Source organism: Pagrus pagrus, assembly GCF_965226575.1.
Source record: "Pagrus pagrus genome assembly, chromosome: 11".
NCBI lineage: Eukaryota > Metazoa > Chordata > Actinopteri > Spariformes > Sparidae > Pagrus > Pagrus pagrus.
In genome coordinates, this window is record NC_140195.1 from 8,133,332 (window position 1) to 8,153,685 (window position 20,354).

The 20,354-nt window shown below is 40.6% G+C and overlaps 4 protein-coding genes across 13 annotated transcripts; 1 reads left to right on the top strand and 3 right to left on the bottom strand.

Annotated features, from left to right (window-relative positions):
• Positions 1-382: 382 nt before the first annotated feature.
• pabpc1l (poly(A) binding protein, cytoplasmic 1-like) lies at positions 383-7,576 on the bottom strand. Of its 4 annotated transcripts, none has more exons than XM_084366526.1 (16): positions 7,450-7,576; positions 6,594-6,795; positions 6,169-6,362; positions 5,581-5,696; positions 5,267-5,359; positions 4,784-4,923; positions 4,573-4,667; positions 4,192-4,329; positions 3,777-3,872; positions 2,329-2,589; positions 1,754-1,841; positions 1,556-1,675; positions 1,340-1,476; positions 1,058-1,166; positions 830-960; positions 383-663 (listed from the first exon to the last, which is right to left on the bottom strand). In XM_084366526.1, the coding sequence occupies exons 2-16, from the start codon at positions 6,784-6,786 to the stop codon at positions 601-603; spliced, it is 1,974 nt and encodes a 657-aa protein (XP_084222652.1). In that variant the 5' UTR covers positions 6,787-6,795; positions 7,450-7,576; the 3' UTR covers positions 383-600. The 4 variants fall into 4 exon arrangements, with proteins under 4 accessions (XP_084222652.1, XP_084222651.1, XP_084222653.1 ...); XM_084366525.1 differs by having other exon boundaries at positions 6,594-6,798; XM_084366527.1 differs by having other exon boundaries at positions 5,279-5,359; positions 6,594-6,798; positions 7,450-7,575.
• Positions 7,577-7,829: 253 nt separating this feature from the next.
• Positions 7,830-12,784, bottom strand: LOC311265173 (14-3-3 protein beta/alpha-1-like). Of its 2 annotated transcripts, none has more exons than XM_084366558.1 (6): positions 12,689-12,784; positions 11,213-11,509; positions 10,975-11,098; positions 10,108-10,271; positions 9,768-9,863; positions 7,830-9,672 (listed from the first exon to the last, which is right to left on the bottom strand). In XM_084366558.1, exons 2-6 carry the CDS (start codon positions 11,504-11,506, stop codon positions 9,616-9,618), a joined length of 735 nt encoding a protein of 244 aa, XP_084222684.1. In that variant the 5' UTR covers positions 11,507-11,509; positions 12,689-12,784; the 3' UTR covers positions 7,830-9,615. The 2 variants fall into 2 exon arrangements, with proteins under 2 accessions (XP_084222684.1, XP_084222683.1); XM_084366557.1 differs by having other exon boundaries at positions 11,213-11,514; positions 12,689-12,783.
• On the top strand, positions 11,547-17,475 carry ognb (osteoglycin, paralog b). Of its 6 annotated transcripts, XM_084366554.1 has the most exons (8): positions 12,928-13,017; positions 13,613-13,698; positions 15,467-15,578; positions 15,700-15,769; positions 16,052-16,216; positions 16,315-16,517; positions 16,612-16,704; positions 16,855-17,475. In XM_084366554.1, the coding sequence occupies exons 3-8, from the start codon at positions 15,480-15,482 to the stop codon at positions 17,023-17,025; spliced, it is 801 nt and encodes a 266-aa protein (XP_084222680.1). In that variant the 5' UTR covers positions 12,928-13,017; positions 13,613-13,698; positions 15,467-15,479; the 3' UTR covers positions 17,026-17,475. The 6 variants fall into 6 exon arrangements, with proteins under 6 accessions (XP_084222681.1, XP_084222680.1, XP_084222679.1 ...); XM_084366555.1 differs by lacking the exons at positions 12,928-13,017; positions 13,613-13,698 and adding an exon at positions 11,547-11,724; XM_084366553.1 differs by lacking the exon at positions 13,613-13,698.
• uqcc5 (ubiquinol-cytochrome c reductase complex assembly factor 5) lies at positions 17,114-20,349 on the bottom strand. Its single transcript, XM_084366559.1, has 2 exons — positions 20,074-20,349; positions 17,114-17,731 (listed from the first exon to the last, which is right to left on the bottom strand). The coding sequence occupies exons 1-2, from the start codon at positions 20,225-20,227 to the stop codon at positions 17,640-17,642; spliced, it is 246 nt and encodes an 81-aa protein (XP_084222685.1). The 5' UTR covers positions 20,228-20,349; the 3' UTR covers positions 17,114-17,639.
• Between the last annotated feature and the right edge of the window lie 5 nt (positions 20,350-20,354).

Sequence of the window (20,354 nt, forward strand, 5' to 3'; positions counted from 1 at the left end):
ACTTTGCCAACCACTGGGGACAATTTTAAAACCTGCTGCATTGACCTTTGGTGTTTAACAAATGACACAAGACGGGTTTAATGCATATACTGTAAACTTTATCTTCTAACAAAAGGTATTACAACAACAAAATTGTTTTAACAAATCTCTGTACCGTCAATTTTTCTATTTTCTTTTTTTCCTTTCCTTTTTTCATAATTTTATTTTTTCCCCAATTTTTTTTCCTCCTCCAGAAAGTCATTGACATCTGGAAAAAAACATGAAATGGTTAAGTCTTTGTTTTGTGGTCGCATTTAATGTCTGCAATTTAGCAATTTTTTCAATGAAACACAGCTGAGCAGGATTCTTCTGAAATATTGAACAGTGATCGTCACAACAGTCCTAACTTCCTCATGTTTCACTCAGTTATTGTAGCATTTAATGGATTTCACAGAGTAAAGAACAAAAATTCTTTAATTTAACCAATAAGCAAATACTTGGAGATATTTGCAAAACCATTGGGGACGGGGCAGGGCTTGGCACGGCTTGGCACAGGTGTGTGTTGAGTTTCCCACAACATGAAATGTCTCAACGTTGTCCTTTCTGACCTGAAAGGGCTCTTCACTTAGTAGGAGAGCATTCCTTCACCTGATGAGCCTGCAGGACAGCAATCGCCTCGTCCACCTAACCAAAGGAAAGTTAAAAAGATAATTTACCAACACCCGTCTATTCATTGATACCCCTAAAGTCTGTACATCAATTCACAGCCCTGCGCCAGTCCTTAATGGCATGTCTACGTTAGACACGAGACAATACAGTCTATAAAAGACAGCCCGAAGAATAATTATACCTTAGAGTGCAGGGACTCAGGCGACTCCAGCATGTGCAGCAGCTCTGAGTTGTCAATCTCCAGCAGCATCCCAGTAATTTTACCAGCCAAGTTTGGGTGAAGGGCATGGATCATCGGGTACAGTCGCTCCCCTGTGTATCACAGCAGAGAAAGACAACAAACAAAAATACACAAGTTGCTTCAGTTTTGATAAAGGACAAAAAGGGGCAGAACTGGATGATGCCACACCAAGAAGCTGTTTCTGATCCATAAGTGGAGCTGCAGCCAACATGGAGGCAGTGAGTGGCTCTTGTCCTTGAATGTGTACCGTTGGCTCCATCACAGGTGCAGGAACAACCTAAAGACATCGTCAACATTACTCTAATGACAATCTCCTGAAGATTTTGTCTTTACTATACAATACTTTTAAAGTGAGCAACCCAGCAACATCAAGCACACAGTACACAGTACAATTTGAACTTGTGCCTCTCTGTCAATTCAACACAGAGGCATTAATCAAGCTTAAGGTACCTGTAGTCTTGTCATGGGTGCAGATACAGTAATGACCTGCTGGACGTTTCTCACTGCAGACGAGTACTTGTACTGGCTGCTTCTGGTCATACCAGGCATGTCAGTACGCCCTCCTACAGTCTGGGTCCCGATGTTATCTAAATAAAGACATTACACATGTCAGATGCTACCATCCACATACAGCTCAGAATGTGTTGTCATAGATCTGGTACATACTCATCTTGTGTGTGGAGCTGACGATGCGTGGAGCCTGGGTGGAGGCCTGTCTGACTGTAGCAATGGCAGTGGATCCGCGACGGGGAGCAGAACCACCGACATACTGGGCTGCGTAGGGACCTTAAAACATGGGCAATGACCTTAAAACACACTGCATATAAACATATCCATGAACGTTTAAACAAAGTATCCATTCACCTTGTATTCGGGTTGGTTGTCCTGCCCAACGTGGGACCGGCCTCATGTTGCTGACAGCATTGTGGTTGTAGAAGGAGCGAGAGGGAGGCTACAAGATAAATAACCAGTACAGTAGTCAAATTGCAGGTCGATCACTGGATCAATTGTAATTATTGTCATAACTCCTGCGAAATGCATCTAGAGGCCCATTCAGACTGGATTTACTTTTGGGCAGGAGGTGGGGAGATTTTAATCCCATTTTACAGTCTTTTGGGTTTTTGTTTTTTTGGCAAACCTGCTGGTCCTGCCGAGAGTGAAATCCTTGTGTTTTCAAGAGCATCTTTGAGTTTTCGCCTGTCCTACTGCATTTTATCAACTCGGTATGGAATTTGACTTTTCTGTGCATGTTAATATAACAACAAATAAACATAATTTGGGATCAAATACAACCAAAGGACAAATTAAAGCCACCAAGACCGCAAGAGTCTGTTAAAGCTTAGCCAAGGCAATTACTGGCAAGCCATTAAATACTCCTTTAAATGACTTTTAACATGATGAATATAATATCCCCTAGGTCACTGTTCAAATGTCCATACCTGTGGCACAGTCATGTAGTATCCACCCTGCTGGTACGAGTCAATGATCGGACTTGTCATGGTTCTCAAGGAGGCGAGTCTCTGCATGTATTTATTGGTCAGGATCGCTTTACGCTCCTCCCTGCGCTGAGCCAGAGCCACATACAGCGGTTTGGTAGCAACGATTCTTCCGTTCATTTCGGTTACTGCTTTTGTCGCCTCCTCAGGTGAAGAGAAACAGACAAAGCCAAAGCCCTTGCTTTGGGAGCCATCTGTCATGACCTTCAGGAAACAAAGAAGCTCAAATTCAGAAATTTTTGAGATGCTTGACATCAAGAAATGTAGACTTACAGCTTTTATAAGTGTTGTCGTTTAGCCAACTTCTTGGATGTTTTTCAGTTAGCAATCCTTTCCCTCCTCTCACACTCTCACAACTCCTTTCCTTTGTTCGAGGCAGCTCTCTTTGCCACTTTCTTCAAGCATTTTTCATCGCTTGGCATGTTTGGTAGTATGAGCCATCACAAGGAGTATTGGAATTGGAAGCTTTCCTTGTTACGTGATTTGCCAGTGCAAGTACCAGATCAGAAGGGTCCTGCTCCTGTGTGTTCCTCAAGTTGACAGGACTGCTTTTCATTTCTCTGTACTGATTGGATAAAGTGGGCATGGATACCAAAAATGTCTCTTCTTGATGACTTCAAGAGCAGGGGAAGGAGAGACACCAAACACTCTGAATATAGTTATTTAACACACACCCATTTCCAGTGTTTACCCCTAGCCCCCATTTTTGACTGCCCCTCAAAACAGAAATACAAGGGGTAAGTGGTTTAAATCTCCCCCATGAAATATACAACCCACATATGTCACCAGTAGTCGCCAATGGCTTTTATGTAATCATACACAACTGGACATTTCCGATATGCTTTCTTTCGCTGTGGTGATGTCTCCTGTGTCACTGTGGCAGAGAATTGAAACGGACAAAGTTGGACTAGGTTTCACCAAAACATCTCGGATCAAGCTTTCGCACTCGAGGGGCAGACCTTGTTTGGAGTTGACAGAGCACAGGATGAGGAGAGGTATTCATCATTGATGCTTGGTGCTCAAACGCAGTCCAAGATGAGGGACAGTGTTAACCTGATGTTGAACTTGTAACATGAAGATACCGACAATATTATCATCACCATTTTGGTGCTGCTGCTGTTGACATTACCCAGATGCAAGTTTAAAAAAAGCAACACAGGTTCTCTGAATTTCTATGCATATATGTGTACATGTTAATAGCCTAAATAACTGTATATATGTTCAAAGTTTGCGTAGCATGAAGGAGTTACAAACTTCCAATTCAATGTGCAATTCTGTGTTGTAAATTACAAATCACCTTGAACCTTCGATACTTACAAACACAGAATCCCATGTTGGTTTTGTCCAGTGACAATTCCAACAAAGGCCTGAGTCTCATGTCATTACAATACCTTGGCACTGGTGATGGTGCCATAAGGGGCAAACTCCTTCCGGAGTCTCTCGTCATCTATGCTATCGTCCAGGTTCTTCACATACAGATTCACCCCCTGGAATCAGAGAGAGTAAGAATTACTTTGAGTTTAAGGATTAAATTATCCTGCATTCAGTTTAATGTTCTACATTACATTTTCTAATCGTTTTTCAGTGCAAATGTAAGCAAGGTGTGTGCTCATCTAACCTACTTTGTGTAAATAAACATCTATACAAACGACTAAGATGTGGCCCGCTTTGTGAATATTAATGAATCTTTCCGAATATTTAAAATATCAACTCTAAAGAGGTAAATGCAAGATCTTTAGCAATGGGAGTCATTGTTACGTCCTTGAATGATAACAGCCTGACAGCATGCAGAGAATGAAGCAGCACCTGATAGCGCTGGATTCGGTCCTGTTTGATCTGATCAAACTTGCGCTTGAGCTCTCCTTGGCGCTCCAGCCGCTTCTGAGCCCGACCTACGTAGACCATTTTCCCGTTGATTTCCTTTCCATTCATTTCATCAACTGCCTGGGAAACAAGAAGAGCATTAACATGTGACCTGTACAGGAGAAAGGTGGTCATGGTGGTAAAGTTTAATTACCTGATATCTGACCGAATTGTTGACTTGTTAAGGTGGCTGTATTAATGCAGGAAATTAAAGCTACCTTGGCTGTACAACAGTGAGTCAATGCTGCAGGTTCAGCCTTAGAGTAACTGCTTCTGTTGGCAGGTAACCAATCTGAGTAGACATAGAAACGTGGCACACACTACCTTCTGAGCATCCTCATGGTTAGCATAGTTTACAAAGCCAAATCCTCGTGAACGGCCCCTCTCATCCTTCATCACCCGCACACTGAGGGTCCTCCCTAGGAGTTTGAGCACAAACCAGTCTGTAACCGTCTCATATGCAAAGTGAGATGTATAAACTGGCCCCCTAACGGAGTAGGAGCAACACAAAAAATTAAAAATTGCACTCTTTTACCAAATGCAGAGAAGACTTCCTTGAGTTTCTCGTCATTGTAGTCTTCACCAAAGTTTTTGATGTAGACATTGGTGAACTTCATAGCTTTGGTACCAAACTCCACCTCTCTTTCCTTGCGGGACTTAAAGTGGCCAACAAATCTGCAGATAGAATCAAACACAGGACCAGGGGAATGAATAGATCAAAGAAACCAAGTAAAAAAATACAAAATTCCAGCGTGGACATTTGCCTTTGGCTTCAGCACAAGGACATTGTCCTGCTTTGTTGAGCAGGACAATTGATCAGGACAGACATAGAAAACATGTCAACGGATATTACTTTCACAAAAATAATCAAGTGCATATTATTTCCATAAAATGAAATATTCATCTTTGTTTCTCCGACACTGTAGGGACATGAAACCTTTCTGATGATCTTGCTTTGCCTGTTTAGTCCTAAAATTCCTAGACACACAAAGACAACGAACCTTAACATTCATCCTACCTACTCACTGACCTATGGCCGAAGAACTGACATTTTTCCCCCAGGGAATGGGCCTTTGCGTTGACAGATTCCAAATGAATATGTGTCGCTTCACTGAGCAAAAAACATATGGGAAAGTCATCTGCAAGAAGTCTGAAGTCCTCAAATCGTATCAAATTATTTAGCATTTGTTAACAGTTTGTATAGTTAACAGATATATACAGTATATTCTGTGCTACTCAGTACGACTCAAGCACTACTCGCTTCTCTACTTTTTTAGCTTAAATATTTTCCTTTGTTTATTTTACAATTTTAATTTTGTTTAGTTTACTCACACTTTCCTATCATTCAGCAGCATCCCATTCATGGTGTCAATGGCCCGGTTTGCAGCCTCATGGGTCTCAAAGTGAACAAAGCCATAGCCTTTGGATCCTTTCTCATCACACACAACCTACAACAACAACGGCTTTAAATCAGGAAAATGTCAGAGATTTCACTGTAAAACAGCACTTTGCATTTCAGATTTTAAATATGTACTCCTGCACTGGGCTGGGTGATAATTCTACTGTCACTATGATTGGATCATCCCATTATTGTTTCTAAAACTTCAGTTGTCCAAATTATTCGAAGTAAAGCGTTATAATAATGGCATTAGTTACGAGTATTACTGTTTAGCATGTGTAAAGATTTCATTGCATTAACCAGTTTTGTTTGTGAGATTTTACAGATTTACCACATCAGGATATACTGATAAATATATTATCTACCATCACACTGCACAGCCCAACTCTGTGTTTACACAGCATTTATCACCCCAAAATAGTATTAAGTGTATTATCAAACATCTGCTTAATACACACTGTACAAACAAATAGCTGTCTATGAACCATGCAGTCATCAAGAGCATGACCCAGGCCACTCACCTTGCAAGACAAAATATTGCCAAAGGCTGAGAAGGTGTCATACAGGGCCTTGTTGTCAATAGACTCATCCATGTTTTTGATGAAGATGTTTCCCACACCAGACTTCCTAAGTCCCGGGTCACGCTGAGACCACATTATTCGGATAGGCCGGCCCTTGATAACATCGTAGTTCATTGTATCGAGGGCGCACTCCGCTAAAAGAAATTTGAAAAATAAATAAATGAAATCGAAAACATCACTGAAAATTCCTTTAAGGTATACAAAAAAGCCCTCACAGACATCTCACAGGATAATTCCTGAATACTCTTAATTCTTTTACATCACATAATAATAAAAACAGACATAAAATCATAGTCAGAAGTTGCAAGGAACATTGAAAAACAAAGTTTGAATATGGGCTGATTTGGTCAAAACAGGTACCATACCATCAGCTGGTTGCTGGAAATTAATGTAGGCATATCCCAGAGATCTGCGGGTGATGATGTCCCGGCACACACGGATCGACATGATGGGTCCAGCAGGTGAGAATTTCTGGTAGAGCATGGCCTCTGTAACATCAGCATGCAGGTCTCCTACATACAAGGAGGCGAGGGGATACGCTGGTCCACTGCTGTTCATCTTGGCTAACTGCTAGTGTAAGAAAGAAGAATGTTATGTGAAGATGATATTGCATATCCATGCACATGTACATATGCACCCATATCCCTAACTAATGTTGAGTAGTGTGCATGTGCATTCATCCAACTGGAAAGAGTAAAGACAAAGAAATGTTAGTCCTTGCTTGGAAGAAGTGTGTAATGAAATAATTAAAAAGTAATGTCTATATTTGTGCATATGGATGTTTTTTTTTTGTTTTTACTAAATCACTAGAGTGGTAACCAAGTATGTGTATGTTAGATCCCCCTTAATGTGTGGTTAAGGATTAGCAAGAGAAAAAAAAGTGTAGATGATTATTAGCGGGAAAGGGTGAGACCTTTATGACATTTATGATTTAAAATTTTTTTTTTTTTATTAATTTACTCTGTCATAACGTTGGCTTGCCTTCAATAAAGTAGCATATCAAGCTAGGGAGAGCAGGGAAGTGACTTTGAAACTCAACCATCAGTTAAAAAATATATTTAACTGACTTCCCTGCTGAGAGCTAGCTTAAAGTTAGCTAAAGTTACACCCGCTCTCGGTGCGCACTTGTGTCAAAACTCCTTCGGTGTCAGCTGCAGGTGAAACAACAAAAACTTAATTAAACAACCAGATGAAAAATGTCCTTAAATTAACTTTACTTACATCTTTTCATACAGCCAATGCGTCGTAAATGTGATGTACGTTTTTCCAGTGTCGCAGGTTGTGATCGCTGTCCACTTTTCCACACGGGCGGGACGTTGTTTTCGTTTAATTATGACCGTGGAACACCTGCATCTTTCCTCCGCGCGTATCATTTCAATTAAGCCGCGAGAGGGCACGTTGACTGACGTGACACTGCGCGATAAAAAGTAGTTCTCGCATTTGAAAAGGCAAAACACTGCCATTTATTTCGCCCTCTGGTGGCCAAAGGGGCGGAGACTTCGCACCCAATATTGTGATTTTTTGATTTTTGATTTTTTTTTTCCTATAAATCATACTGAAACATCACTTGTTGAACACAAAATGAAGACGTAATGTGCCTGTTATCTTAAACGAAACTTTATTTCACTGAATGGTCTTTGACACTTTCCTATTTCTTACATGTATAGTGAAACTAGAATGGTTTTAAGATACATAAACACAAAGCTAGAATTACACCAACCATTGTTTATCTCCATTTCTTCATTGCTTTTTAGAGCTATTCTAAATTTTCACAACCACGTGTGTGCACTGGGTAATAGACTGTTACAGAAGCAAATTTTAGCCATAAGACTTGTCAGTAAAAACAAAGCAAGTAGATACCTGATATACAGACAGGCTTCGTTCCACATTCACTAACTGCATTTTCATCAAGCATAATAATAAACTGACATTTTTTTTTCAACATAAGATTATTTCAATTCATTGGAGCACTGTCAGAATAAACAGACTGTCAGCTATAATGTGGAATGGTGTCTTCAACTACAATATGTGGAATGTAGTGGTGATAACATGGTATTGTGACACTGAGCTTCTTTCCAAAGTGGTGGAATGGCCTTCTCCAAATTGCACCTTCAAAGTAGACCTGACTTTTTTTTTGTTTTGTTTGTTTTTTGAGGCGATCATTCACACCAGCCATCTTTAAAAACAGCAGAGAGATGCACCTGGGGTTAAAAACTTGCATCGAGATTTAAAAGTTTGTCTGGGCTAACTCGTTTTTCTCTGAAATATCTAACAACAAGCAGATGCTGCCACCTTAATGAAAGCAGAGGCTGCAAGAGAAAGCCAGGCACAGATTTTTTTTTTTTGGAGGGAGAAAACAACCGCTTTAAGAGGAAATATTTTGCAAGCAGGGTTGATACAGTGTGGTAAGACATTTTCAATTAACATCAATAAAAGGTTACTTTAGGTTTTACATACAGATGATAGTCAATCTTGCAAAATACATGGAACCACATTTACGCACATACAATTTCCATTGTACTGATAAGCAGCACCTGAACAGTGAGTAAAACTACAATGACAATCCATACTTAGTTAAAAAAATAAAAATAAAAGGAGCACTGCTTTTTAAAAAGCCTAATGATGTGGAATGTCTGAACAAATCTAACATGACAATTTAAGGGGTCCCTTAAAACTTTGAAACTGTGAATTTGTGAACATGATCAAGGAGCATTACACCAAGATGTCAGTGTCACAATACAGCCTGCCTCCTTTTCTGTATGAGCCCACAGCAGAATTGCAGTTAGTTGAATACAGGATTGTACGTGTGTCTGGAAATTCAAACACAAAAAACTGTTTTGGGGTTTTGTGAAGCAAATGGAACGCCTACCATCACAGTGTTTGGTGGAAATCAACTGCCAGTTTAATTACCATACAATATAGCCTGTAAATATCATGAGGAATCACAAATAAGAAAGTAACAAAACAAAAAAAAAAAAAAAAAAAGGGATGAAAAATGCACAACAAACTAGCTGGGACAAAGGGATTTGGAAGGACGATTAGAATTCACAACACCCCCCTCCCCCCCAGACCATACACACAAACCTTTCACTTCCTTTCACACTTTGCTCACTCGCTACACACAGACATACACACAAAGCCGACAAAAAAACAACAGCAACATGGACTCACTAATCAATACAACATGTTTCCACAAAGTGACTGAATCTGCTAACTGAAAATTACCCTGTCACCTCACAGTGAACTGAGAGGGGTGAACTAGTTGGTCAGGAGCAATTCAGGCTGCTTGTCATACAGAAGTGGGAGGAGCTGATGGAGTGGAGGGGGATGTATATAAGCTGTCTGTGTTTAAGATAAGAGTGTAGGTGGATTAACAGTGCAATTCCATTAGTTTTCCCCGTCTCCGGTCTCTCCCTCATCTGCCTGGTTTTCTGATGTCCACAGCTGGGAAAAGAGAGGAAAACAATGTATTATGAATCGCTGGAAATACGACTTCAGGATCAATCAAAGGCAAAAACAGCATGGGGCTTTAAACTCACAGTCAGGTTGTCCCTTAGTAGTTGCATGATCAGGGTGCTGTCTTTGTAAGAATCCTCGTTCAAAGTGTCAAGTTCAGCGATGGCTTCATCAAATGCCTGAAATACAAAAGATTAAACATGTATTTTAACTTGAATCATCTGGCAGCATCCTCTAAATACTGTTTGGTAAAGAGAAAGAAACAGCAGTCTTGCCTAAACAAGACCAACGTTTCTTTTAACTAGTCAGCCCTTTAAAATAAATCCTTAAAATGTTCTTACAATGTACACAAATACTTCAATGTACCAATGAGTTAACCTTTACAAAGATTTGAAAACTATGTCTTTAGACTTCGGGTCATACCGTCTTAGCCAGGCTGCAGGCCTTGTCCGGGTTGTTGAGGATTTCATAGTAGAAGACTGAGAAGTTGAGGGCCAGGCCAAGCCGGATAGGGTGTGTTGGCTGCATCTCCCCCTTGCTAATGTCAAAAGCTTGCTGGTAAGCCTGCTGGGAGTTGTCCACTGTATCTGTAGGCAGAAGCAGATCAACAAAAATAAATTAGTCACTATTTAGAATACATTTTAAAGCAGTGTTAATTGATTTTTTGGCCACTTGGGGGCAGCAGAACAAGCAAACATCAATGACATACTGCATTGTGTCCTTACACTTAAAATGGCATATGCATTGTCAAACAGTTGCCTATCATGTATTAAGCAGACATGGAGCATCACTAGAATCAATTCAGAGTTATACATCTATCCACCTGGCAATATTAATTCTCCTTCTAGCTTCAGTATGTCCCTGAGAGAAATATATTGCTCTTTAACAGCTAAACGCTCCCCTGTGTTCACTTGCTAGGAGCCAACTTTGTTTGTCTGCCGTTTGGTAGAGAGCCGCTGACCTGCCACCTGTATATCAGAGGGGGTTGCTTTTTTTAAAAAAATGTTACTATAAAAAAGCTGCCTACTGGTGATGGCAACAACAGTGACGAGAGTGGTGAGTGTGAACCAAAATAATTCCATTTTGGGCCATCAAACCTAAAAATGATCTGAAAGACGCTTCACAGAGCTGAGGGGAACCGCAGAGATGCTCTGTGGGCTTGTCACCTTAAGCGACTCCCTTTCACAATACAGTTATTCAGTTATTTGACCCAGTGTTAGTTTGTTAATGCAGTTTTGAGCACGTTATGTTGAAGCTCAAAACTACAATGTACATAGTGTCCACACTTACCCTTCTTAGCATCCCCAGATGCAACCTCAGACAGGTATCTATAATAGTCGCCTTTCATTTTCAGATAGAACACCTTGCTTTCAGCAGCAGTTGCATTGGTAATGAGAAAGTTATCCAGTAGCCCCTGAAAACAATAGTTGAGTTATAATCAGGAAAAAATGACACAAAAAGCAACGTCTTCACAAGTGTATGAATGATAAAAGTGTTTATACTCCAGAAAGGAAGTAGAAACTCTTACCAGCACATCATGGCAGATGTCTTCCAGCTCACGTTCAATCTTCTCCCGGTATTCACGTGCCATCTGCTGTTTTTTGTCATTGCCCTCAGTCTTCTGCTCGATGCTGGAGATGACACGCCAGGATGAGCGGCGTGCTCCTACCACATTCTTGTAGGCAACAGAGAGAAGGTTGCGCTCCTCATTTGACAGCTCTGCACCTTGCTCCGTCACCGACTTCATGGCTGCAGCCATGTCATCATAGCGCTCAGCCTGCTCAGCAAGCTTGGCCTTCTGTACCAGGTCGTTCTTATCCATTTTCTAGACTGACGAAAAGAAAATACAACATTAATAAGTTAGTATGTGTAGTTCATTGAAAAAAACAAGAATGTTTCACAATATTCATGCCATTGTTCATTCATTATACACAACTGTGCACTTTGAACTTTGTTTCACTTTGACAGACAAGGTCTCCGAGGCCAGGAAACCACTGGATTCAATGAGAAATAAGCATTGCGAACTGGGCCCTTTGGCAAGTGGGTCAACCATACACATCACTGGCTAAGTTTAGCGGCTAACGTTAGCTCGTTGATAGCGTTCTCCAACCCTGTCTCGTCCTTATCATTCTTAACCTGTTTTTGACTGAACAGGACTGAATCCAGTTCGTGAACAGTCGTAACAGCCGCCACACTGCAATATGTAATAAGCAGATATGTTTCACTGGCTCGTTTAATGTTTCAACCGACATTTGCTGCACCTCCCAAAGCGTTCCCGGGTCAGGTTTTAATGCCCTCCTCCCGTAATGTTGCGAGCAGCGCTAGCGCGATGATACATTTCGCTAAGGGATATCAAAGCTAGCTGGTGAAATACGACCAATCTGTTTCATGGTTTGTTTTGCTTTTATTTACGTGGACGGACTAACTCGATTAGATAACGGCACTGCTGCTAATCTGTGGTATTTATGATATCGCAAAGCAGGTGGAGTGGCTAACTGTTAGCTAGCTACCGTCGTGTAATGTACCGTTACCGCTATCTAACGGTACATTCGTTAGCTAGGCCAGCAAAAGCAACGACTGGCTTTCGTGTATAAACCACCGTTAGGGTGTTGGCAATCAACATCTGCAATTTTTATAATCGACAAAAGGGGATATCTTTTATTGTAGGGTATTAAGTGCGTGTTTTATTCATTTTCAACAGCTGTACCACGGCCCGCCCAGGCTGACGAGCCTGTCAGAACAAAGTGTCATGGAATCCGACCGTCGGTTAGCTCGTTTGCTAGCATTAGCTGCACCGTTAGCTGTACCGTTATCTAGCATTAGTTGCTAGCCAGCAAGCTAAACGCCTAGCCTTTCACAAATCCAGCTAGCCTGCTACGTTAGCTTGATGGCTTCTCAACAGGATTCAACCGGACACGATGAAACAGCCATTCTAACATTGAGGAACGAATGAACATCTACCACTATAATGCGCTACACGTTAACGTGATATCGTTACACTTACAATATTGGCGACTTTTAATCCTGCTTTTTTTTTCTCTCTGGACGATTCAGCCTCCGTCCTCCGTCTCGCTCAGCGTTCAGGGCAGTACCACTTCCGCTACACTGGCACTTGTGTTTCCTCTTTTTTTTTTTTTCGCCACACATCTGCCTTACGTAATGCGAGCACTGCTCATATGCTCAATAAGATAAATGTTATAGCGACACTTGAAATTAGGCTTTTCAAAAACAAGGCTAGTATGTGTGTTTACCTCACACTGTCATAATCTAACGGCTTTCTAAAGGGCCATACCACCACTTTCACAGCAGCCCTCTTTAATTCAGATTGAGAAGGTAAGCGTCACATGAGGGCTTTAAATCCAGTTTTTTTATGCATATTGACGTAGCTGCTGATTATTGTTGGCTCCGACTTCCCGTTTAATTAATTCAGAAAAAAAAACAGCATTATCCAGACGTTTTTTTGGTTGTTTTTTTAACCAAAACTGGACAATCCTGTACATTTCTGCTGCATTAGAGCTGCCTGCACCATTTAAAAACACATTACGTAACTATATGAACAAGTGTGGCCAGGAAACCAAACACTTAGTGGTCATCTTTGTATGAATTCATCTCAGCAGGAAGTGTGGCACTTGTTTGTGCAAGAAAGCTGCTCTCACTTTCAATCTGTCACAGCAAGGTCAAAGGTCAAGGGTTGGATGAGCATGTCAGTGCAGTGGCTCAGGGCCTGATACACCAGCTGATGAGGGGTTTCTGTAATCATTAGATATGACTGCGGCACATGCAACAGAAATAGTCAAGTAAAACTTTTGTCCAAAACTGAAAGATACTCAAAACAGCGCCTACTCACATTTGAGAGGCTGGAAACAGACATTTTTTGACATTGAAAACATGAACTGTTAAGTCAAAATTGTTATCTGAACGGCCATAGTTGTATTTTCTCATTGCGGAGAGGAAGTGCGACCAAAACATCATCGCTGGTTGTCCTCACACACGCTGTTCCCATCTTTCACTGTGGTGAGTGCACGCGCCACAGTAATTCACTATAAACCCACAGTCACCAAAAAAAGACACTACTTCACTGTTTGGTTCATTCAGATTAGTTTATTCATACTCATCTTCCAAGGAAGTGTCTTTCCAAAGTGTCATCCACAGCCTCGGGGTCTGGATCAGAACTGACACTCGGTGCTGTCATATGTAGCTGCTCAAGAGATCGTGCTCAGGTGTGCTGATTGTGGAAGACACCAAGTTTCACTAGGTCAGAGGTTATGTGACTTTATCATTAAAATGGTGTGGGTTTATTCAAAGTATTTTCCTGGGAAGTGGTACATCCTGTGATGAGTTATATATGTTAATGTAAGAATGTGCAGTGAAGATGTGTAATCATGTAAAATGGGAGATAATTGAGGTAATTAGCACTTGGTTGGTGGAGAGAGCCTCTGGCCCACATTTACACAATATCTTTTGGGTTTGGCAGGTTTTTGTACCTCAGTCTTCTTTGCAACCTTTTTTTTTGTTTCAGGAATAGTTTATTTTCCAGGTGCAACGTTAAGACACAGAACATACGATGTTGTTTGTCCATGTCTGTTAAAGAGGCAAAACTGACAAACTGATTAAAGATCCTCACCACACATGTATTCAAGACAATAAAATGGCACCTATTCCCTCTCCCTTCATTAAAAATACCCAATTTAAAATTTTTTACAAGTCTAACTGCTGGTCACAAGATGTCATCTACGTCACTCGTAGGTCCGTTCTCAGTGTATGTTCACTGGAGGCCTCAAGGTTAAACATACGTTACATCCACATCCAAACTGTTTGTGATGTCACAAATCACACTTGTTGGCCCGCCTCTTCGGCTGCGGTCCAACGACAGAGGACTCAAAGCGTTCCGTCGAAAGTGAACAAAAAAACTTGACTGACCAAAACAAAGGAGGCACAAACAACACAAGGTAACGGACACCATTCTGTATTTTATACTTGGAGACCTACCCAAACATTTCATTCGCCAGCTTTATTCAAATACTGTAATCTACAAACACACCATACCACCTTCCCATGGGTGCTGCCACTGTTGTGTGACATCAGACAACCGCTCCCTCGTGAAGTCGGGGTAGACGAGCGTGCCCCGAGATTACAAGTAGGAATTCTGACTGTCAGTAGCATTTAGTTGTACGTTGACTGGAAAGAAATTGGAAATTTTCGAGTTCAGAGTTTTCTGGATTTACACTTTACACAAGAAAATTTGCACAATAGTCACCTCTGATCGATGCACACCCCCCTCCTGAATACACAGACTGCATTAAAATGCTGTTATTAAGGCGGCATTTGAACTGAAGTGTTGAAAGGGGGACTTTTCTCAAAATGTTTTTCTCTGTCCAGTTCAGTGCTTGCTTTGGCAATTTATTTCATAAATCACTCAATGTTTCCCCATGAATTACTGGAATCCAGACCACTCTGTTTTTCCAATAACAACATTCTTTTGTCACAGACAGCAACATTTAAAAACAGCATGCTTACATTAACTTATTTATTTTCTGATGCATTTCTTTGTGCTCAATATGATCTGCTCATCATCAACGGACACTTTTCCCCCCAAAAATGCTGATTATTATCTTTATAATCACTGAGAGCCACATAAACACAGCACGTATTGAGTTAAAATTTGTTTCCTTTTCTCACTCAGAAGTATTCTGGCAGCTTAATAAAAAGTGGATGGAAAATTTTCCTGCTCACATGTAGCTCAGATCCCAACCTAGCAGACGGTACTCTCCTCTCTCACCAGCAACCAAGACACAATGATGCAACTGAGGACTCTAATTTTCACATATGTTATGCTCCCTTGGATCCTGTGTTCTGCAGCAAAAGATGAATACATGGAAGTGAGAAAACCTAAGGTAAAAATATCCTTTGGGATTTGTACACTGTATAAATGAGCGGGTGGAGGAAGTTTATAGTAGTCTTTAGCTGGGAGGAAAAGTATAGCTTTAATGAAGATTTCTATTTTTTTTTAAACAGCCAGGCGTTGTAAACCTTCCAGACTTTGAAGAACCAGCCACGGACGCAGCGAGAGATCCAAAAGCTGACGGTAAGGTTTGTTTTAACAGATAAATAGTTTTCAACAACTGTTTCAAAGCTGATTATGCAACACTTGCTGAGGCATTCTTCCACATTTTTCTGAATGTAGCTAAAGCCCATATTATGTAATAATGGGGCTGATCAAGTGTCCTCATCTTGACTGTGTGTAGTGTATTTCATGTGGCAGAGCCACACCGTTGAGACCAATTAGTCGATGTAACTTAAAGACAAATAAGAAGAAAAAAGTTTTTCTTCAAAGTCAAGTTTAATGAAACATTGTGATTTTTTTCAGAGCTGCCGACATGTCTGCTGTGTGTCTGCCTGAGTGGATCCGTCTACTGTGAGGAGGTGTCCCCTGAAATGTCAGCTGTCCCAGCGCTGCCAAAGGAGACAGCATACCTCTACGCACGTTTCAACAAAATCACGAGAATACGCAACAGCGACTTTGCGGACATGGGTACATAAAATCCATTGTAACCGTCAACTTATCCTCCTCTTCACTGAATGTCATCTTTTAATCCCTCTCTATCTCTTTTGTTTTGTTTTTATACCTAGCCCCATTAAGAAGAATTGACCTCAGTGGGAATCTCATCTCTGAGATAGAAGATGGAGCTTTTTCAAAACTTCCTGAACTCGAGGAGCTCATTCTTGCAGAAAACAAACTGGCTAGACTTCCCATACTGCCCACCAAACTAGTGTCATTTAATGCTAATTTCAACAAGCTAAAAACCCAGGGTGTAAAGGCAACTGCTTTTAAGGTAAGTCAGCAGGCGCGCCCATCAACCTCGACTTAAAATGTTGCAGACATTATGTACTTTGCATGCCAAAAATAGCGGTCTTTTGGTGTTGCAGAAACTTACGAGACTGGGATACCTTTACCTCGGAAACAATGAACTCACAGCAGTGCCCCAACTTCCAGAGTCTCTTCACGTTGTGCACCTGCATGTAAGTTCATCTGCAATTTACTGCGATCACAACAATTAGTCAGCGAAGCTCTGCAGGAGCAATTAAAATTCTGTCTGCTTAGCCAGCAGTATCTGCATGACAGGCCAATTTGGTGTCCTTGGATTTGATCTCCTTTGTCTGTTTTTGCAGAACAACAAGATCGCAACTATAACAGACGAGACATTCTGCAAAGGTAACACCAGTTACTACATCCGGACCAACTTGTACCAGGTGAGGCTGGACGGGAATCCCATCAAGCTTTCGAAGTACCCTAACGGCTTCATCTGTCTGGAGACTCTGCCTATCGGATGGTACAACTGAAGTAACCAAAGCATGCCTTTGTCAGAGGTAAACCTTGGAGCAGAAGTTATTTTGAAAACTGATAGAAAAACAAATAACATTTGCAAAATACAGTTCTTAAGTTAGATTTTATCTTCTCACATCTACCTACAGTTCAACACCTCTTTACAGATAATACATAATTACATTTCTTGTTTCTTATCAAATGCTTTCTGCCAATATTAACGCATCTGTGCAAAATCATCCATGAAATCTGTAAATAAAAAGACGCTTGGTATTTTTTTCCATTTTTTTACAATATTGCTGAGATTGTTTTGTCTTGGTGTAACATAACACACCAACTCAGACTCTTTGTTTAATCAATATCAGACTGTTGTTGAGATTATTTCATTGTTCACAGTGATATTATTACTGCTAATGCTTGTTCAACTGAAGATCATATTAACAATAAAAGCTGCATGTTGGAAGCGATTTCTCCATCAGCTCTTCACTCTTGACTCCTTAATAACATTTATAAATGTAATATGGTTGTTGTAACCAAATAACATGCTATGAAGTCCATTCCAAACAAGAATGAGTCCAAGAATGTGTCCTTGGACGACACTTGTGAAGTCCACATTATATCAGCCTGTCGTTCACTTGGCTGCAGGCTCGTTATGAGCTATCAGACCCTCTGTTATCTTCTGCTGGTACTCCCGTTCTGATTGTTTTCTCCGGTAGACGTCATCTGGAAGGACAAAAACAAAATTAGTAGACAAGACTGCATTGTGAATGGCTGATGCATGCCACCCACGTCTTATTAACCATGGAACAAAAAGGACAGGTGTAACCAATAACATTAATGACGGCTCTGTTCAATACAACAGTGTGAAAGTGAGCCAACGTGCACAATAGTTCTTTCTCCACAGCAGACAACTTGGCCTGTCTTTGCTGGAGAAGCACAGGTGTAATCAATAATATTAACGATGACTGCATTCCAGTTCGTGGAGACAGTTCCAGGATACTGGCTCAGTGGGACACACAGGCTGTGTTCGGACTGCCAACACAAGTCTTTTTCAAAAAAATTTTTGGTTTCTCCAAATTGTATCCAGATATATTTTAGGAAGTCTGGACAGCAACAAAACACACGAAATGCAATTTTTGCAAATCTGATCCAAACCACATTTTGGAGGTAGTTTGAAATGTGATTCAAATCACATTTCAACGACAACATCAAATCCAGAGTCTGTGGAGTCGCACTGAAATAAACTGTCTGCCCCACGACTTGACAGTGTGATTCTTGGTCATGCCTCCGTGTTGGAAATATAAATAAAATACCAAATTTTCTCCAGTGAAAAGATGTTTAGGTTATCCTGCAGACATTCGGCAAGTTTGGAAATAGTGTTCGTGACTACAAAAAATGTAAAACAAGGAAACAACTTACAAGCTGAGGAATAAAACTAGAGATGAGAGAGAACAGTTTTAGCCCTACATGACCTCAGAATACTCCGGGATCAAATATGCAGGGCAGTTTAATCCTTTTAGTTCTCCTAAAATGGTGCATTCGGGCACATCTGGAATGAAGGGATGTAGATTCAGTGGGAGTAGAAACATTTTTGGGTTGTTTTTTCTTCACAAATCTTTTGAATCATCAAGTGATACCTACTCTCTACAGGTGTAGCTACAAACATATCAGTGAATATAAGTACTAAGTTTGATCATTTATACTTTACTTGAGTTTTTTTCCTCTTTGTTCTACTGAGTGCTTCAGATACACTACATTTAAGCATAAAATATTTATCTAGATTAAGATTTATTTCTCAGCTGTAAATACAAGTTGCTTTGAAGACGCATACATACATTTTACATACACAGAATTTGATCAGCATATAAAATATGATGCAAAACTCCCACAAATGATTTGCTGGTTTTGAGACAATATCACCTGCCGTACGTAGTTTAGTAAAAGGTTGTTTTGTTATTCAATATAGCAAGTGTTTCCTCACTCGAATAGAGGGTCTAAGGACAGAGGATGTCGTTTACTGTGCACTGTTGTAAAGCCCTCTGAGGCTATGTGATTGGGATTTTGGGCTATATAAATACAATTGATTTGATTTGATTTATGCAGTATGGAAATCACAGATGGTGACACCAAAAGCATCATTACTTAAAGGATAAGTTCACCCACAAATGAATTCAGTATTTATCATCTCACCCTCATGACAATGTAAAGAAGTGTGAGGTTTCATAGTTCATAAAACATCTATGGAGCTAAGATTTTAGCTTTAAAACAGGTTTAAATAACCTCTTTTTGAATCATTTTGGGATCTTGGGGGCTTCCAAAGACTTGGATTACACCTGACGAGCTGTACGGTGCCATTTTAGGTTTATGTTGTATCTTTTTTTTAACCTTTTAAAACAAGTCCCCATCTACTTCGGTTATTAAGCAGAATGCTGCAACAGTGTTTTTGCTGTGAAACTCAAAAAATGTTTTGTGGACTACGAAAATTCACCCGACTTCCCAGCTGCATGTGCATGAGTAGATGACGACTGAAATTTTCATTTTCAGTCAAAATATATTGTGCCATTTATTTATGATATATTGTACTCCAGCAGTCTGACCCATCCAACTGTACTGAGGTCACATTTAAAAAAGCCTGTTCTTCCATCTTTCACTTTTTCCATATTTCCTAATGGCAGTGGAGCAGACAGAGGAGAGGAGGCTGCAGTGAAGGAAACTTTGAGGACATACTTGAAAGGTCAATGAGGGTGCTGTGTCCCTAATCTGTATACAGGCACATCATGTCCACATTAAATGAGTCAGCTTGCCGGACAGGAAATACGTCATACTGCCAATCAAGTCAGATTTTTACTTTATGCAACTCAGAGAAGTGTCTGCTTTTACTTTGAAAGTTTGGGGCTGTTGCTAGCAGCAAGTTTTTAACTGCTGTTAGCAAAACACTCAACAGATAACTTAGCCTACATGGCTAACGGGCTAGGCCCCTTCATGCTAACGTAAACTGACGACCAACATAGTTTACGGCTTTACCATTAAATAAAAAAAAGGATAGTTCGTCATTTGAAACTCACAAAACGTCTCTCTTCCTATCCTCACGTTGATCATAATCCACTCCATGACGCCCCCGATGCAAAAGAAGATAGGAAGGAACCTGTATGTCCCGAGACGACGTTTACCCGGGACAAAGTCGAGGAAATATCTGATGCTTTTACTCCTACGAAACATCACGGCGAACAGACACACAAAGGTCGTGTCCGGGGAAGTTGTTGAAGTAGGATGTTTCGAGGACCTTCTACATGTCCTTTACAAACGTTATGACAGCATGGATGTGAGGGGTGCGCTCGTTTCGTCA

Excerpts from the sequence above, each read along its gene's own strand:
- uqcc5 (XM_084366559.1), bottom strand. The coding sequence starts at position 20,227 with ATGTTTCGTAGGAGTAAAAGCATCAGATATTTCCTCGACTTTGTCCCG. Across the intron at positions 17,732-20,073 it reads GATAGGAAGAGAGACGTTTT|ATGACGTCTACCGGAGAAAA; the intron begins GTGAGTTTCAAA and ends TTGTCCTTCCAG.
- pabpc1l (XM_084366526.1), bottom strand. The coding sequence starts at position 6,786 with ATGAACAGCAGTGGACCAGCGTATCCCCTCGCCTCCTTGTATGTAGGA. Across the intron at positions 5,360-5,580 it reads CTGCTGAATGATAGGAAAGT|TGAAGCGACACATATTCATT; the intron begins GTGAGTAAACTA and ends TTTTTTGCTCAG. Across the intron at positions 4,924-5,266 it reads GGCCATAGGTCAGTGAGTAG|ATTTGTTGGCCACTTTAAGT; the intron begins GTAGGATGAATG and ends TTCTATCTGCAG.
- ognb (XM_084366555.1), top strand. The coding sequence starts at position 15,480 with ATGATGCAACTGAGGACTCTAATTTTCACATATGTTATGCTCCCTTGG. Across the intron at positions 16,217-16,314 it reads CAGCGACTTTGCGGACATGG|CCCCATTAAGAAGAATTGAC; the intron begins GTACATAAAATC and ends TTTTATACCTAG. Across the intron at positions 16,705-16,854 it reads TTCACGTTGTGCACCTGCAT|AACAACAAGATCGCAACTAT; the intron begins GTAAGTTCATCT and ends CTGTTTTTGCAG.
- LOC311265173 (XM_084366558.1), bottom strand. The coding sequence starts at position 11,506 with ATGGATAAGAACGACCTGGTACAGAAGGCCAAGCTTGCTGAGCAGGCT. Across the intron at positions 11,099-11,212 it reads ACATCTGCCATGATGTGCTG|GGGCTACTGGATAACTTTCT; the intron begins GTAAGAGTTTCT and ends TATTGTTTTCAG. Across the intron at positions 9,673-9,767 it reads TACTAAGGGACAACCTGACT|CTGTGGACATCAGAAAACCA; the intron begins GTGAGTTTAAAG and ends CTCTTTTCCCAG.